Here is a 19,715-nt window from a genome sequence, read left to right on the forward strand (position 1 = left end):
TTTCAACAGAAAAAGAATTAAAGCAGTTTAAAAAATAAAAATTCTCATAAACGGGATAGAAACCCCAAAACACAATGCGGAAGTTCCCAACAAACAGGGTGTTACAGAGTACATGAGAAACTATACATCACAAGTCTGAAAAAATACTGTCTATGATAGTCTAAAACTAAATACAATAAGCGAAAAGATAGGAATGGAGAGACAAGGTATGTGAAACGCCGGGCAACTACCTTGAAATCTCTAGAAGATCAATTGTGCGATGAAATCAACACCCACCATATCAGAAAACATCTGGATCTGCACACGAAGTGCAGGGTGTAGCGTGAGTACAACCAACTCAGTAAGTAACAAGACTAAATAAAGAACTGAAAGTAGTGACGAGCTTCACAGTTAAAGTTCAATTACAGTGATTTCAACATAGGAAGGTAGGCCTGCTTTCAAGTTCGACAATTAAGGCTAAAACAGTAAATTCATGTCAGGTTCAACTGAAACAGAAGATAATATCTCTCAGAAATTTCAAGACAGAGATATATGACAGCTGAAGTGCAAAAATAATGAAGTCAAATGCATCCTTACAGAGCAGCAGTCACTTAGTCCTCCCATTCACTCCAACCTCACAATCACTCATTCCTCACGATCACTCATTCCTCTCATTCGCTCAGCACTCGGCACTCGTACTCGGTAGGTACCTGCGCTCACTGGGGGTGTGTACAGACTCCGGAGGGGCTCCTTCAGTCCAAGCTCTATAACAAGTCAATCATGGCATATATCAATGAAACATGTTGTGACGTGCAACCCAATCCCATAAATATCCTCACAATCAGGCCCTCGACCTCACTCAGTCATCAACCTCTCCAGTCTCTCGGACTCTCAGAAATCATGATAAGCAGCCCAAACAGCAATGGTATAATGCATCAATAATGAACAATTGAGATTGAGATGTAATATGCAAGTAAAACTGTGGCTGAGTACAAAACAACAATTTAGCAGATAATTCAATATGTACACGACCTATGTGGGTCCCTACAATGTCAACACATGGTCTAAATATGATTTCTAACATGATTTGCAGTTTAATTTTTCTAATACGTGGAAAAATGTACGGATAACAGCAGATTATTCAACTACACAGTTCCATAGGATTGGCCTAGCCACAATTCCTCCGGTGCACGCCCACACGCCCGTCACCTAGTATGTGTATCACTTAAAAACCAAACACATGCCACATAATACCGGGTTTCGTACCCTCAGAACCAAATTTAGAATTGCTACTTACCTCCATCAGAGAAAAACTCTACTCCAACACACCCTTGCATCGCGAAATGGCCTCCGAATCTAGCCATAAACAATTAGATATAATCAATACGGGCTAAAGGAATCAACTCCATAAGAAAATGCTAAGTTATTAATCAAAAGTCAAAAATCGAGTCAAAAGCCGTCCCCCGGGCCCACGTCTCGAAATACGATAGAATTCACAAAACCCGAAAGCTCATTCAACCACGAGTCCACCCATACTAATATTACCCAAATATGACACCAAAATCTCGATCAAAACCTCAAAATTCGGCCTAAGAACTTTCTTCCATTTCCCCCCAAATTTCCACCCCAAATCACTAATTTAATGATGAAATTAAAGACAGAATCACGGAAATTAACCAAAACTAGGTAGGAATCACTTACGTCAATCATCCACTTGAAAATCTCTCCAAGAATCGCCTCCCACCGAGCTCCCAAATCAATTTTTGTGTTATAAACTCAAACCCTCATTTTGAAATATATAAAGTTCTGCCCAGTGATCCTTAATAGCGATCGCAGAAATAGCCTCGCGATCGCGAAGCACAACACAGTTGCCCCAGAAGTTAAGCCTACGCGAACGCGAAGACCTCCACGCGAACGCGAACCTCTAATTCCCCCAACCTACGCGATCGTGTCTCCCCTCCCGCGATCGCGAAGCACAACCGCGTGAGAACCAGTTGCCTCCTCTCCTCTTCGCGAACGTGGCAATGCCCACGCGTTCGCGATGCACTGACTAACCAAACCTACGCAAATGCGTACCACCACTCGCGAACGCATAGGGCAAAAATCACCACTTCCCCAAACAAGCCTACGTGATCGCGGCCCCTTTCATGCGATCACGTACAAGGAAACCATATCAGAGACACCAGAAAACTTCAGCCATAACACCAAGTTCAAAATTGATTCGTTAACCATCCGGAATCAACCCGAAGCCCCCGAGACCTCAACCAAACATACCAACAAGTCTTAAAACACAATACGAACTTAGTCAAGCCCTCAAATTACTTCAAACAACATCAAAAACACGAATCGCATCCCAATTTAAGCCTATTGAAACTAAGAAATTCTAACTTCTAGAAATGATGCCGAAACCTATCAAATCGAGTCCGATTGACCTCAAATTTTGCACATAAGTCAAAAATGACATTACTGACTTACTCCAACTTCCGAAATCGTAATTCGAACCCGATATTAACAAAAGTCCACTCCCGGTCAAACTTTTCAAAAATCCAACTTTCGCCATTTCAAGCCTAATTCCACTACGGACCTCCAAATCACAATCCGGACACGCTCCTAAGTCCAAAATCACCCAACGGAGCTAATGAAACCATCAAAACTCCATTCCGGGGGTCATTTACTCTTAGGTCAATATCTGGTCAACCATTTCAATTTAAGCCTTCAACCATGAGACTAAGTATCTCATTTCCTTCCAAAACCCCACCGGACCCAAATCGACTACCCGATCAAGTCACATAACAGTTATAAAGTACACAATGAGCAGTAAATAGGGGAACGAGGCTACAACTCTCAAAACGACCGGCCGAGTTATTACATATGATATCAAACTGAACTTTCAAAATATTCAACATCTTTGAAATAAACAATAAATACGAAACAAATAATTAAAAGAAGTAATATTCTAACCTAAACATGAAAAACATAGTCAATGAAACAATATAATATAAAGAAATAACTTTCACCCGAATGCTTTAATTTAATGACAACGCATAGATACTCGTCACATCACATATATGTTGTCCCCACACATAAAACACATATAAAATAGGCCAACAAGTCCTAATCTCTCAAGTCAAGGTTAACCACGACACTTACCTCACTCTGCAACCAAATCAATGCTCAACCATAACTTTTCCTCTAGAATTAGCCTCCAAACCAATCAAATCTAACCAATTATAGTTTGAATAATTTGTAATAGGCTTTAGAAACTACTCACGAGTGAAAAAGATTCAATCTTTAATGATTTTGAAAAAAGTTAACAAAAGTCAATGTCATGACCCGAAATTCCTGCCCTCGGGATCATGATGGCGCCTAACATTTCACTTGCTAAGAAAGCCAATGTTAGCTATATTTATTAACCAATTTTAACAATTCAAATCAAATGATAACAATAAAAACCGAATAATATGAAATAAAGTGATAAACTACTGAGCGACGTAATCCAAATACAGTTCGAGAAACTGGAATACATGAGCGTCTAGAGTACTACAGATAATAGTCTGAATAAAACACAACTGTTTGAATCAAAATAAATAGGTAAGATGACATAGAAGGGGACTTCAGGTTTGCGGACGCCATGAAACTATACTTCAGGTCTCCACAGGGAGCTGGATCCGGGCAATCTCACTCAGCGTTGCTGGGACCAACTTTGGTATCTGCACAAGAAGTACAGAGTATAGTATGAGTACAACCGACCCCATATACTCTGTAAGTACCGAGCCTAACCTCGACGAGGTAGTAACGAGGCTAAGGCATGCCACTTATAATAACATGTACACAGTTATAATAATAACAAGAAAACAAGAAATGAATGTAAAGCAGTAAACTCATGAAAAAGAACTCGAAATCCAACTACCAGAGAGCCAAGAATAACAAGTCTCATAATCTCATATCACAATACCGAGGCAAATCCAACAATCACAAATAAGTACCACATATATAATCTATTGCGGTGCACAACCCGATCCTACCATATCATCATCTGTCAATACCATAATACGTTCTTATTAATTCATTTCAATTCGTTACCTTCCAATTTCCGTTACGGCGTGCAACCCGCTCCCCAAACAATTTCAATCAACATAAACAATTCAACAACCAAATTTATAAGAATTTCTACATCAAGAGGGTAAATGTACGAGGTAATAAAGAACCACTTAATAATCAAAGAATCTCTAACAACTCGAAGTCTCAACTTTACAATTCATCGGTATCTATCAATTAAATAACTCATGCAAGTGAAACCACATTATAGAATGCAACAAATAATACAAACAATAAGACAAGTAAAGCATGTGACAATTTAGATATGCAAGTAGAGACGAGTAGCAAATAAGTATAGAGTCATGGAAAGGATGGACAATTTAATACAAGAATAATTAAATGACAAGTAACAAATATGGCATAGAAGTAAAATAAAGCATGTAACAATTAACGCATGAAGCAAGGTATATAATGAAATAAACGAAAATATTGAAGCAAATATCATGACGGCGTATATACACCCACCACCTTGCATATACACCATTTTCCTCACATAATCCGCATAACACATAGTTCAAGGTTCCCTAATTCCCTCAAATCAAGGTTAGACCCAACACTTACCTCACTCCGCGAATCAAAGCAATCAACCAACCACGACTTTGCTTTTCGAACAAGTCTCCAAACCAACCAAATCTAGAAAATTATCAATCAAATGATTCAAACTAAGCTTTAGAAACTACTCATTAATGAAAGAGGTTCAATTTTGATCATTTTTTAAAAAGTCAACAAAAGTCAACCCCGGGCTCGCTTGGTCAGAACCTGAGGTTCAGACCAAAACCCAATTATCCATTCACCCCGAGCCCGGTTATCTTATTTGTTTCGTAATCCGACCTCAATTTGAGGTCTAAATCTCAATTTTACAAAAACTTTCCAATTCTACCCAAATCCCTAATTTCTACTATGGAAATCATAAATGTGATGTTGAAATCTCATGAAAAGTAATGAGTAATTGAAAGAAAATAGATTAGAGTCACTTACCAATGAACTTAGGAAGAAAAGTCTCTTGAAAAATTACCTCTAGAGTGTTTAGGGTTGAGAAATGGTGTAAAATGAGCTAAGTCCCATTTTTCCCCTCTTTTATCCAGTTGCAGATGTTGCAATTGCGATGTCTTGTTCGCAATTGCGAACACCGCAAATGCGAGACAAGGGTCGCAAATGCGAACACTGCCATAGAAGCCCAGAAGCTGTAATTGCGATAAAAGGTTATCAATTGCGAACAAACCCACCTTTGCAAATGCGGACGATTCCTTCGCAATTGCGAAGATCACTCAAGAGCACACTGAGTCGCAAATGCGACTCTGAGATCGCAAATGCGACCTTTGACAGTTCGCAAATGCGAACATGTTCCTCGCAATTACGAGATTATCCCAGCCCATGCTCGTAAATGCGAGCTAATGTTCGCAAAATTGTGACTCACAATTGCGAGCCAAACCTCACAGATGCGAGATCTGCATCAGACACCAGAAGTGTTCCATGCACCAACAATCTTTACACTAACCAAACTCATCCGAAACACGTTCGAAACTCACCCGAGCTCCTCGGGCTCCAAACCAAACATGCACACAAGTGTAATAACATCATATGAACTCGCTCTCGCAATCAAATCACCAAAATAACATCCAAATCTACAAATCAACCCTCAAAACAAATAAAATTTCAAAGTAAACTCAAGAATAGCTAGAATCACATATAAGCGTCCGAAGTATGTCAAATCAATTCCGAATTGCACGAAATTGCAGACAAGTTTCAAATAGTAATACGGACCTATTCCAAGTTTCAACATCAAAATCCGAACCTGTTAGCTGTGAAGTCAACTTATGGTCAAACTTAGGAAATTTCTAAACTTTCAAAATACTAATTATTGGCAAAATGATTCAAATCAATCTAGGGACCTCCAATTTCAATTCCGGGCATACTCCCAAGTCCAAAATCATGATTCGGACCTACCAAAATCGTCAAAACACAGATCCGAGGTCGTTTTCATAAAATGTTGATCATGGTCTCGGAATATGAAAATAAGAGCTAATACTCAAAATGACCTATCGGTCATTACAGTAAACCCTAAGCCCGCTTGGTCAAAACTCGAGATTCGGACCAAAACTCAATTACCCATTCACCTCGAGCCCGGTTATGTGATTAGTTTCGAAATCCAACCTTAAATTGCGGTCTAAGTCTCAATTTCTCAAAATCTCTAATTTCTACCTAAATTCCTAATTTTTACCATAAAAAGCATAGATTAAAGGTTAAAATCAATGGGTGTTTATGGAAATGTAAGGAAACAAGTTAAAATCTACTAACCTATGAAGTTGGGATGAAAAACATCTTCAAAATCGCCTCTAGGTAGAGCTCAAACTTGAAAATGGTGAAAAATGAGAAGAATCTCGATTTTGAAATGTTTTAAATCACTCGCGTCAGGTGTACTTCGCATTCACGAATGACTTGACGCGATCGCGAAGCACAGCGGCCTGAATGGACTTTGCGTTCGCGAGATACGCTCCGCGTTTGCGATGGAATATCAGCCCATCCTTCCCCCAGACCCATTAACCCATCGTGTTTGCGTGGGTGAGGTCGCGTTCGCGTTCGCGAAAGGTAATTCCCCCGCTACTTTGCGTTCGCGACCGTATCCTCGCATTCGCGTAGAAGGAATCCACCCCTGTCCTAATTTCCCTTTCGCGATCGCGAGAGCGTCTTCGCGATCACGAAACATATTGCACAAGACATCGGCATATAGCTTAACCAACAATTCTTTTTAAGTTCAAATGCTCCGTAGCTTATCCGAAACTCACCCGAGCCCCTCGGGCTCCAAACCAAACATGCACACAAGTGTAATAACATTATATGAAGTTGCCCGCATGATCAAAATACCAAAATAATACCTAGAACTATGAATCAGACATCAAAATGCATGAAATTTTCAAAGAAACTCAAGAACTTCCAAATTAACAACCGAGCGTCCAAATCCTATCAAACCAACTCCGTTTTGCACTAAATTTTGCAGATAGGGTTTAAATAGCAAAATGAACCTATAACAAGTTTCGGAACCGAAATCCGAACCTGGCAGCAATAGAAATCTTTAACTTCTAAGAGAAAAGGTGTCCCCCTAGCCGCACTCTTTTTCCCTCACTTGAGTTTTGTCCCATTAGGGTTTTCTCAAGGAGGTTTTTAACGAGGCGGTAAAGGGAACACTTCGAGTCGAAGTATGCGAGGGAGGGACTATTTTTTCTCTTTCATTGCCCGACTCCTTAAAACTCTCCAAGTCAAGCAATGAAGGGACTAGATAGACTGGGACTAGGGACTGGAACGCCAGCCAATGCCCAAACAATCTGTAACTCTCTCCAATCATGTAATTAGAGCAATAACATTAAAGTAATAAAAAATTTACGTTCATCATAAAGACCTATCGGCCCTCGTCCACGACTATGAAAAGGTTATGTTCGACCTCGCTCGAACAACACCTATTTTCCCTCGGCCATGACTATGAAAAGGTTATGTTCGACCCCACTCGAACAACACCTATCGGCCCTCATCCACGACTATGAAAAGGTTATGTTCTACCCCGCTCGAACAACACCTATCGGCTCTCGCCCACGACTATGAAAAGATTATGTTCAAACCCGTTTGAACAACACCTATCGGCCATCAACCACGACTATCAAAAGGTTATGTTCGACCCCGCTCGAACAACACTTATCGGCCCTCGGCCATGACTATGAAAAGGTGATGTTTGACCCCGCTCGAACAATACCTATTGGCCCTTGGCCACGACTATGAAAAGGTTATGTTCGACCCCACTCGAACAACACATATTGGCCCTCGACCATGACTAAGACAAGGTCACGTTTGACCCCGCTCGAACAATACCTATTGTCCCTCGGCTGAGACTAATAAAAGGATAAGTTCGACCAAGTTCAAACAACACCCACCGGCCCTCGATCGAGATTAATGAAAGATAAGTTCGACCAAGTACGAACAATACCTACCGACCCTCTTCCGCGATTTAAAGAGGTAAAGATTCGACCAAGTTTGAATAATTCCTATTAATCCTCGGCCTCGTTCCGATAAAATTTGATATATACAAGGACAATGACAAAAGCATGAAGGAGCAAAACATGCAAAGTATAGAAATAAACCACAACAAAAAGAAAGGTGCAAATAAAAGCAAAAGACAACTCTGATATTATAAACAAAGGTTTCTTACAAAGGCTCTTAAAGAAGCCAGCAAAAATACAAAAAACTTCAAAAAAAGCAAAAAAGAACTACTGCTGATCACTACCATCACGACCCGTGACACCTTCATCGGTCTGACCCTCAACTCTCTCTCCATCCTCGCCCGAAGGGTATATGGAATCATACCAGGCCTTGTCCTCGAGGCGATCTATAGCATCATCACCATCCCCATCTTCCTCACCATGACGAGCTGTAGTCGAATCATAGCCACAAGCAATCCGAGCATCGCGAGCCTTGACACGAGCATCCTCAAAGTATGCGGCAAGAATGGATCCCGCTATATGTAACTCACGAAGCACATCCAATCGGGCCTCGACATGAATCCACTCTTTGTACAACTCGTAAGGAACGCTGGGGAAGCCAGAAGCCGCAGATGAAGATGGTCGTTCAAGTAGTTTGGCCTTCTCGGCCTCCAGAGAAGCAACCCGATTATAAAGGTCAAAGGCCTCTTTCTTCAACTCCCCAATCCTTTCATCAAGCGCTCTTCTTTAAGCCTTGCCGTCGACAAGTCATTTTCTCGCTCAGAACAAAGAGTTCGGATCGCCACTTCAAGGGACTCCACCCTCCTCAGAGCTTCCGATCGAGCGGACTCCGCCTTCTCTAGCTCCTCTTGCTTCTCGGCAACTCGCCACTAAGAGCCTCCGCCCTGAACTGACACTCTTCGAGTTGGACTTGCAGCAGGACCACTTGGGCTTCGAGTTGACACTCTTTGCCCCTCAAAATCCCTTCTAAGATGCTGCATTTCTCCACAACCCGCATTAACTCCTCGTCCCTCTCCTTCAAATCCTCCCTTAGCTGGCGCACATTGCCACCCTCGCGGAGCCGACACTGGAGCTCCCGATACTTTTCAAGACATTTAAAATACTTGTCTTTCAACTTCACGTAAATTTTTACGTTTCTTCTCCCGGCGAGCACTCTTAATCTCCAAAATAACTTTCTGCAAAATGAAATTAGAGCTTACGAAAGAAAGCAAAACAAAATGAAAATAATGGACGACAGTTATACTTACTCGGAGAGCAAGGCCATCAATGTTATTAGACAAATTGCTATCATCTATCGTCTCGTGGGTCGTACCCTCAATTTTAGATCAAAGAGGACCAAGGGCAGGGACAATTTCCTTGGTGTTTACAAGTAGATTACGATCCATCGGGATCGCAATAGTCCTTGAACCCCCTTCCAACCTCACTTCGAGTTGAGTGAGTCTGTCATCGATAATCCTCAACACATCCATATCCATATCGGAGTCAGATCCAACGTCCTCCTCAGTGACTACCTTCCTTCTATCATCTGTCGAAGAAGGGACGTCCACTGCGACCCTAGAAGATGAGGCCTCCTTGCGCCTCGGAAGTGCAGGGCCGTCATTATACACCTCGCCATCGACTGTGTCCCTCACATGACACATGCTCATTTTCTCCAAGTGAGGGGCCTCTGGACTTGCCTCAGGGCTCTCTCCAATATGCACTGTGACCGTTTCTCAAAGAACAAAGTCACAATCTCCCACATCAATGTTGCCGGCCTCTCCCCCCCTCCTGTATCCACGACTCTCCTCTTATGAGGCATTAGACCACCGTTATCAGGAGCCACGTCGTCCTCATCAACTAGTGAAAAGATTTGGGGAGCAGAAGTTGTAGATGGAAAGAATATGGGCTGTCGAACTACGACAATTGAGGTTAAGATCGGTACAGAAGACGTAGTAGTCACAACAGGAGCAGAAGCAGAAGATGCAGCAGTCGTCCTTCGGAAAGAGGGCACTGGTGCCCTACTCCTCCGAGAAGATCCCCTGCCTGAGAAAAATACAACATGAATTTAGCAAAACAAATCCATACACAATAGGAAATGGAACTGCCATGATCAAAGAAAAGAAATTACCAGTCGAAGGGAGAGTATGCTTGAATTTATTGAAAAAACTTGTCCAATCACGGATCCCTACGATATGAGGGAGGAGTCGCTCGACCCAGTCAGAGATGTGAGCGGCCAAAGGAGGAGGCTGGCCATTGGCTGTAAAAGAGAAAAGTAAAAAAATCAAAATTTAGAACCAAACAAACGCAGAAAGAAACAGGGCACTCACGAGTATAGTTTGAAGCTTTACGAAAGCCGTTGACATTGGCTACGACGTCCTCAGTCCCAACGAAGAAGAAGTTAAGCCAGAACTGACGATTGGCTTTATCGTCCATCTTCACCACCAAACAATTCCCTCCTCGGTGGCAAAGGTTCATCATCGCTCCATATAAAATCCAGGGGCGAATAGATGTATCAAGTGCCACAGCGTTAGCTCGATCCCGGCCAGCACGGCAAATTCGGTCAACATCTTAATCACCTTGTAGATGTACAGTGCAAGTAGAGTCGGGCAGACTCTGTAATGACGATAAAATTCCTCAACTAGTAGGAGGAGGGGGAAAAATAGCCGATGAGGAAGGGGTAGGAATAAAGAGCGCAGTACCCAGGGTGATGGACCTGTAATACGTCCCCCTCAACCGGGATCAGCTCAACATGGTTTGGAAGGCCGAATTTGGCCTTAAGTTCCGCCAATTCCTTAGGCGTCATTGTTGATTTAAAGACTCCAAGCGCGACGTCCGGTATTTTGGTAAGGTCGGACCTGGATTCAGGATTATGCGGGATTATTTCCTCCCCCGACGGAAAGGTTTCATCCTCAACAATGGCGGAAACGCTCTCCCCATGGGATGGGAGCACCACTGCCAAGGGAGCAACAAGACTCCCCTCACCAGCATCAGAAGATATGTTAGACATGATTCAACGTAGTAGAGGAGAGTAATAGACGAGAGGGGATGAAGAACAATATAGGTCAATAAAACAGAGAAAAGTAATTCGGAGAAGAAGAGAGCAAGAGAAAGGTGTGGTGTTTCGAAACGTTAGAGGGTTTAAACTCCAAAATCAGGTTCAAGAATCTTTATTTATAAAAGTCAAGGCACCAAAACCGAAAACGGTTCATCATGATTGGCACCGAAACTGAAGCGGCAGGTCTAATCAAAGGTCACACGTGAAACGAAGTGAAACATCGAGAATATGTGCCATTATGACGTCATGACGTCATCCTAACCCGTGGACAATATAACTCCAGCATATCACCCGAAAAATTCGAAGCATTTGAAATATGCGGCTCACAGAGGGCCACGTCGCCTGCTCAACGCAACAACCACGACCCGTGTAGTCCGCTTGATTAGCTCGACCACAAACAACATGATCCGCTCATCGAACCCGCCCACGAAGTCGGCCTCAATAAGCGGAGGGACGAACTATATGGGTCAAAATCTATATCTAGAATACTTAAGTCAGGATAGCATTAGCGAAACATTCTGAGGCGCCACGTGTCGAAGTGGTTTAAGGAACAATGAAGGCCGTGGTCGAAGAGTTAGCAAGGACTGAGGTTGAGGAGTCATCAAGGATCGAGGTCGAGGTCTAATATCCTTGACAGAGTTATAACGGCTAGATTCAAGATAGGACATTAAAGAGAATGTTCTAGTAGATATTCTCTGCACCTGTACTCTTACGGTTTCTAGGAACATGTTCCCTATAAATAGAAAGACACACAATGAGAGGGGGGGGGAGAGGATATTCATTTGTAAAGAACACATTGACTTTGTAAGAGAGAATCTGGTCTTATCGCATATATTCAAAATAATCTTTTTATCAAGTTTCTTGTCTGATATTTTCACCCGATCCAAGAACAACACGAAGGTTCAAAAGGTTTCTCAATCATTCATCATTGTCATGAAGAATATCCACTGATCTCATCCCTTTATGAGTGACTCATACGATTTATTTACCTGAATGCCATTTATTGTCATTTATTATTATTTAATATCATATTCTTCTTTTTAGATCATTGAATATCACTATTTCTGCTCATATTTATTACCATCCGGATAGGATACATTATTTATTGGTTTTGACACACGTAGCTCCATCTTTGGATATTATTTTTAATTAAGATTAACCATTCATTGAACAAATCTAACTGGGAGACATAAAATCAATTTTGTTTTTGGTCAAACAGTAATTTCGGCCATAATAAGATTGAGTAGTCTATCATTTAGTGGTAAGAAAATTTGGAGATTCACATTTTACATGCATACATCATACATAAAAAACTAGTCATACATCGCATTAAGTCCCATTTTTCACTTTAACTTTTGTTGTTTACACAAATTTTAATACTACTACGTGTTTTTTAAATACAAGGTGCTTTCTCTCTTTATTACTAAAATTAACGACCAATTCTTTTATATATTGGCATAACAAGATAGAAAAAGGACAAAAGAAAAATTCCCAACCATTATAAACATTATCCAAACATTATAAATTAATATACAGAAAGTGAAAGACAATAAAAATATTCTCTCATCCCAAATTTTCAATTCCTACTTTCTTATTGCATCATTATTAGAATTGACACTAAATTAAAATAAAAGTAATTTAAGAAGTTGAACTTTTAAAAAATCAAATTTTCTTCCGTATAAAAGAAGGTTATACAATATAGCTTTTCTGTATATGATAGGATATTGACATGACATTGTAATTTTTTTTTTTTTTTTTTTGGAAACTTCCAGAAAAACCCGTAACCGCTACAGCCCCTGCCCTTCGGGAGAGCACTCTGTGCGCACTGGGTAAGGGTGCGACAAGCTCAACCCAGAAAGCATTGAGGGGAGATCGATCTCAGGTCAACTATATGAATGATCACCCTCCAAACCAACTTTAAATATTGTCCCGGAAGGGAGACATTATAATATTGTCCAACACAACTTTAAATGATTTAAACAAAAAGTAAGGCCACAAATATATACTAAGAGATAAACAACTAACTTTTAGTTGCGTGGAGGAAATTATCAAATCTACCAAGTCTCGCATGGGATTAATGGGATGATGAACATCATTTTTCTCATATTAGATTAATGCCCAATTTGGCAGTTGGCTGAGTTCTCAAATCTTACGACTTCCCCCCCAACAAATGATTACTCTAACTCAACTAATTCTAACCCAAATACCTAACGCACGCCACTGCTTTTCAACCCTCCCCCACCCTCCAAAAACTCCTCTAATATGGCAAATCATAAAAGTAGAAAAAGAGTGAAAATGCATTATCTACAAAAAGGAAACTTTTACTTCCTAGACGTTCCCAACATTGCAACTTCTATTATTTGAGATAGTAAAAACTCATGGTACTTTTTAACCAATAATAATCGTTTGAGATAACTTGGTTAGGTATTATACTGTTTTTGTTGGAAAGCATCAATTTCTATGTATAGAACCATGAATAACTGAATATGTTAAAAGCGAAACGAGGTATACATAAAATGACATGAAAAGAAGTTGTATACAAAAACCTATCATCTCTTGAAATCCATGTAAATTTAGTGAAATAATAGAAAAAAATTCACATATGCAATAAGAAATACTAGTAAAAATTTATATATCGATAGAAAATAAATTAATTTTTTAGTGTTAAAAGAACCTTAATACTCCTTTTGATTATTTTTATCATTTACTTTTGACTTTGCACTTCCTTTAAAAAAATAATGAAGCATGTAATTTATAATTTTACCCATAATAATAATAGTATTTGAAAAAATCTTGAAAAATAATTCGGGGAATGAGTAGTTAGTTATAAGGGCAAAACATGAAAACAAAAGATTGTGTTTATCTTGATTTGCTAAAATAGACAAGTAAAAGTGAAATATATTTTTAGAGGCTATTTGGCTAAGCTTATAAGCACCTTTTGACGTATGTACAGTACTTATAAGTTAAAACCAGTCATAAATCATAAGTTGGTCACCCCCAACTTATGACTTTTGAGATTATAAGACTTTTAGTTTGAGCAAGATTTTTACTAATTTATCTTTAATAATAATTTTAATTCACAATACTTTTTCCTAACCTTTTCTTCATTCCATGTTGGTTGTTCATCATTTTCTTTACAAAAAGAACTTTTTATTCTTTTGTAGAGTTTTTAATGGTATTTTAGTCATTTTAACATAAGAATAGTTTATCAACATTGTTTTAATTAATATATCAACTGCTTATTATTAGTTGTAGCACTTCTATCCAAACACATAAATGCTTATTTAAAATATCAGTTTCAACACTTACAAATAATTTCAACACTTTCAAACAGTCTCTTAGTATAATGGACATGTAAAATTGAATTGAGTAAGTAATTACATATTTCAATAAAATGTTTTCAAATCAAGTAAAATGGATAGTTAGTCTACTATAGTTAGCTTGTAGTATTAATTAAACTTTGGATGTTCCAATTCAATTAACAAAAAAAGTCGCAACTTTGAATAAAAGATGAAACGAATTAGTAGCATATAAAGAGAAAATTATAGGGAAGGCGGAAAAGAGGAAAAGAGGAAAAAGTGGAGAGAATATGGTAATGAAGGCCACATATACCCCTCATTAACGCACTGTCCCTTTCATTCTTAAAGCTTTTTCCACGAGAATTCTACTTTGCTTCTTCTCTAATCGAAAATCATCAAATTTAAGAATCAATCAAATCAAACGATAAACATATTTAGTAATTTTGTAGATCACACGCACTGTGTGTAAATCAGGCTTGATCCATTCACCGATCATGTCATGTTCACCGTCGTCATCGTCGGCATCGGAAGATGAAGATGAAGGAATGGATTCATACAGAAAAGGAGGATATCATGCGGTGAGAATCGGCGATTCATTCTCCGGCGGCCGATATATCGCTCAGCGAAAACTCGGCTGGGGTGAATTCTCCATCGTTTGGCTCGCTTACGATACTCGATCGTCCGTAAGTCTTTTTTATTCCTTCAAAAAATTCTTCCTTTTTTGATTAAAAAGAAATTTATTGATTAGTACTCTTTCCTCTTTTCATTTCATTTCATTTCCGTGATTTTGTTTTACACAGATTTTGTGTGAATTCATCAAAATATATGCTTATTTGAGATCGTTAGTGCTCTTGTTATTTCACGATTAGTGAAAAGTTTTGTGACCTAAGGTTTAATCTTAAGTGATGAAGATCGTCTTTGTTTGTGGCTAAGTCATTATTAGAGATGCATTTATCAGTGAAATGCAATTTGGAATATGCAGCCGATTATAGTTATTCTTTTCTCTATGATTAATCAAATTGGATCACACCTTGATTCAGTAATCGTACCTTTCAATTGGTGGATAATAACTGCCACATGTTAATTAAGAATGAGTTTTATATACGGGACAGCTTAAACAAATTTTTACACTATCAGGTTTCTTAAGAGATATTTACAAGTAACCCTCCACAAAAAGTGGTACTTGTAACTTGAAATAAGTCAAGTTACCTGCTACAACGGTACATGCGACCTGATACCATCGGTGGATATATGTTGAACTCATTAAGAATTTTTGTCGTAGAGGATTCTATTTGAGCAAGTTGAATGAGAGGAGTGAGTATTTAGTTTTTATATTGCTATCGGTTTTCCCTAGTTTCTTTTTTGGGAGATACAAATTACAAAAGCAAACAACTAGTTTGGATGTCTGATATTTTCCAGATCGTTTCTGTTCTATTTTGTTTTCCCAAAATAGAGCTAATGAGGGAAGCTCTACCTATTTGAGTTCCACAAATCAGAGCTACTCTTACTCTCTTAGACCTTTTTAAAGGAGGAAGGTCGCCGTAGATCAATAGCTAAAGTAAAAATAGTCCAACTATGATGGATACTGATTTAGGAGAAAAAGCGGAATGGATACACAGGGTTTGTATAGTGGATTCCGACCAGTTTAGGATTGCGAAGTAGTTGATTGGTCGATTGATCAGTTGGCAGCAGCCAGGGATTTGAAGTCGGACATTGGAGATCAAATTTGTAGCATTCTGGCTACTGAGAATTGCACAGGACTTTTTGTCAGGATCTCCAAGGGCAATGTTTCCCCTTTCCCCCCGAAAGACACACAAACATATGCTACTCTGCTACCTTATGCTGCATTTCAAGATATCCGAATGCGGAATGCCTATTCCTAATTATTTTTCTTATCCACTTTGATCAGGTTCAGCCTTACCTATCTTCTTGTTTATTTGGATGGTATTACATGTTTTTGCATCTCTATATGTTTGGTGATAGTTACTTGACACCCTCCCCGACTTTCCTAACAAAGCTGAAGTGTTATTACACTAGGCCTCAAGTAGGGTTCCTTTTCTTTTCTTTCTCTTCACGCTTCTTGTCTATACCAACCAGGTTGAGCAAGTATATGTCTGTTACTGCTTACACAGTGAAATAATCTCCATTCAGTTTTAGGCTTTTAATCATTACCATTGTCGCCAGTTCTTTATGGTGTCAGACTTGGTATATATATGCTTTTGTTTGTGATGAATGTGATACATATATGAGGTCTCTTTTTCAAGTTGTGAGATCTCTTACGCAAGCAGCAGTTTTAAGTCCTTGATGCTGAGGATAATTTTGTGCATGCAGTTAAAACACTGTTTGGGGACCTATGGCCCATCATAAAGGGTAAAAAATGCTTGGAATGAACTTTATCTCCAAATGTTTCATGATTTATTTTAATGAAATATTCTGAGCTCTATAGAGCTACAATTTAATTTGAGAAGTTTGAATGTTTCCATGTCAAAAGCATTTATTTTGGGGGGCATTTGACCTGGTTTGGAGTCAATAGCCAACATATGTTCAAGGATATTTTTCTGAGCTAGAATATCAATCCATTAGCTTCCTTCGTCATGGAAGTTCAAGGATATTTTTTTATTTATGTAGAATAATCACATAGAATTGCTCTTCTTTGGAGAATATTTTTATTCATTGTCTATCTAATGGTAAGCCACCTAGTAAGCGATGAAAAGCTTCAAAAACATCTGGTTTCAAATCTATCTCCAACAAGAATGTGCCGTAGATTTCCTTTTGTGTATTCTCATTGTGGATGGTTTTGAAGTCTTACAGATTTTTTGAATTGTTTTCTTGGTGGACTATGAAGTCTAATATACTTAAATTTGTTTTGGGTAGGGATTTGTAGCCTTGAAGATCCAGAAAAGTGCGCCACAATTTGCTCAAGCTGCTCTTCACGAAATTGAAATACTTTCTGCTATCGCCGACGGTGATCCCTCTAATAGTAAATATGTTGTTAGACTTATTGACCATTTTAAGCATACAGGTCCAAATGGACAGCATTTATGCATGGTCCTTGAATTTCTTGGTGACAGCTTATTGCACCTCGTCAAATATAATCGTTATAAAGGCCTTGAACTGAACAAAGTTAGGGAAATATGCAAGTGCATTCTAACTGGTCTAGATTATTTGCACAGGGAACTTGGACTTATTCATACAGATCTAAAACTTGAAAATGTTCTTTTACTTTCCACGATTAATGCCACAAAGGATCCAATTAGATCGGGAACAGCGCCGATACTTGAAAGGCCTGAAGGGATCCCAAATGGAGGAACAACAATGAATATTATTGAGAAAAAGCTAAAACAAAGGGCAAGGAGGGCAGCAGCCAGGATATCTAATAGACGAGCTTCAATGGGTGGGGTGGGGGGAGGTGCGAAAGCAAATAGAAGTCTTGATGGAATTGACCTAAGGTGCAAGGTTGTGGATTTTGGAAATGCATGCTGGGCTGATAAGCAGTTTGCACAAGAAATTCAAACACGGCAGTATAGAGCTCCAGAAGTTATACTTCAGTCTGGATATTCATTCTCTGCTGACATGTGGTCTTTTGCTTGTATTGTATTTGAGCTTGCTACTGGGGAGATGATGTTCACACCCAAAGGTGGACAAGGTTTCAGTGAAGATGAGGTAGGAAAAATTCATCTATCCCTTTTTTGACCCTGTTCTTTCGGTGTTACTATTGTGCTCAGTTCCTTTTGTTTCAATGTTATCCGTCTTCTTAGCTAGGAGAACTGGGGGATCACTGGATGGTTGGAATGGGCAGAAGGCCCTCACTTTCTATTAGACATGTTTACGAAGTTTATTTTGATCTAAGATCAGCTTTTTTTATACATGTGAAGTGGAGTTATCCAATGGATTTTATTGCACAATCAAAAGTTTTTCACAAGCAGCACTTGTATGTATTTCTTAGTATCTTTTTTGGTTTCAGGATCACCTTGCTATGATGATGGAGCTTCTAGGAAAGATGCCCCGGAAGGTGAGCGCATTGTTTTGCTTTCGTGACCCTGTAAGAATTCTTTTGACAAGTAATCGTTGACATCATATCTGATAAATACCGTTGGTAAAGCAGATAGCCAATGGTGGGGCTCGCTCTAAAGATTACTTTGACAAATATGGGGATTTGAAGAGGATCCGGAGGCTGAAGCACGGGTCTTTAGAAAAATTACTTATTGACAAATTTAGATTTTCTGAAATTGATGCCCATGAATTAGCCAAATTTCTTTGCCCCCTTCTTGATTTTGAGCCAGAGAATCGACCAACGGCTCAGCAGTGCGTGCAACACCCATGGCTCAACGTTAAAAGTCTAAACCAAACAGAGGTGAAGAGTGAATCTGGTGTGGAAAAGGTCAATGTCGGGATGAGAAACCTACATATGAAGGGCGGCAAGTGATGTATGAATGAATGGATGGGTGATCTTCTCACTGCAAAGCGCCTATCTTTTGCCTCAGATTGCTTGTGAATTAATTTTGGATTTTTTAAAGGTTGAATTAGATTCAAGTGATTGGTTAGACTTAGCTGTATTAATTTTGATTGATTACGGGGAGGAAACGACCTCCAGAAGGAGAAATTGGCATCAGTTCTGAAATATTCCTGGGTGAAGCTTCGACTTAGTTGTTTTAAGGATGTTGACATTCACCAAAGAGATGATCCTGCATTCCGCAAACAAATAAGGTTCCCATGTTCTTTTTGAAGGCCTGGGGGAATGAAGCAAGCTCCAGAATTAGTATATGGGATCCTCTTGATGTGGAGTGTGTGTTGTACATTAAACATCTAAAGAGGAATTTTCTTCTCCATTTCTGCAGGTAGGGAGTGACAAGAGAAGCTAAGGCCCGCAAATTTTTATTTTTTTTTAGATTTTAACTCAGGTTGAGGTCCTAGTAACAACCGATATATAAATTTTTGAAAATATTACTTCTCACTAAATTTTACATGAACCTACCATTTTTTCTTGTTGCGTCTAATGCTTGTGACTACACTCTGGATTACATGGAATAAATGCCCTAGAGCTCATAAATAAAGATCATGGATAGTTGATAACAGACGCTTTCTCAAAACAATGCCCAGTGATTATGTCACGGAATTGAATGTTTGCACAATAAGTATTTTTACAACCGATCTAACAAACAATTATAATTCTTTATGTAGGAATTAGTAATATATGGATTAGTTATACAAAGATTATTTCTTGTTGGGTGCTTGGTGTATTGCACTAAAACTGGATATACAAGATACTCCGTATTAGTTAAAATATTTATTTATTTTTAATTAAAAAGTAATGAG

General features: G+C 39.1%; 1 protein-coding gene across 1 annotated transcript; it reads left to right on the plus strand.

Moving 5' to 3' along the window:
- The first annotated feature begins 14,737 nt into the window (after window positions 1-14,737).
- Window positions 14,738-19,384, plus strand: LOC104097107 (uncharacterized). The gene is made up of 4 exons (XM_009603621.4): window positions 14,738-15,082; window positions 17,274-18,062; window positions 18,364-18,411; window positions 18,505-19,384. Exons 1-4 carry the CDS (start codon window positions 14,894-14,896, stop codon window positions 18,823-18,825), a joined length of 1,347 nt encoding a protein of 448 aa, XP_009601916.1. The 5' UTR covers window positions 14,738-14,893; the 3' UTR covers window positions 18,826-19,384.
- The last annotated feature ends 331 nt before the right edge of the window (window positions 19,385-19,715 follow it).

This window comes from Nicotiana tomentosiformis, chromosome 2 (assembly GCF_000390325.3).
Source record: "Nicotiana tomentosiformis chromosome 2, ASM39032v3, whole genome shotgun sequence".
In the NCBI taxonomy this organism is placed as follows: domain Eukaryota; kingdom Viridiplantae; phylum Streptophyta; class Magnoliopsida; order Solanales; family Solanaceae; genus Nicotiana; species Nicotiana tomentosiformis.

Bases quoted from the DNA above. Each gene is read 5' to 3' on its own strand.
- LOC104097107 (XM_009603621.4), top strand. From the start codon at position 14,894: ATGTCATGTTCACCGTCGTCATCGTCGGCATCGGAAGATGAAGATGAA. The intron at 15,083-17,273 runs GTAAGTCTTTTT...TGTTTTGGGTAG, and splicing joins CTTACGATACTCGATCGTCC to GGATTTGTAGCCTTGAAGAT. The intron at 18,063-18,363 runs GTAGGAAAAATT...TTTTGGTTTCAG, and splicing joins AAGGTTTCAGTGAAGATGAG to GATCACCTTGCTATGATGAT.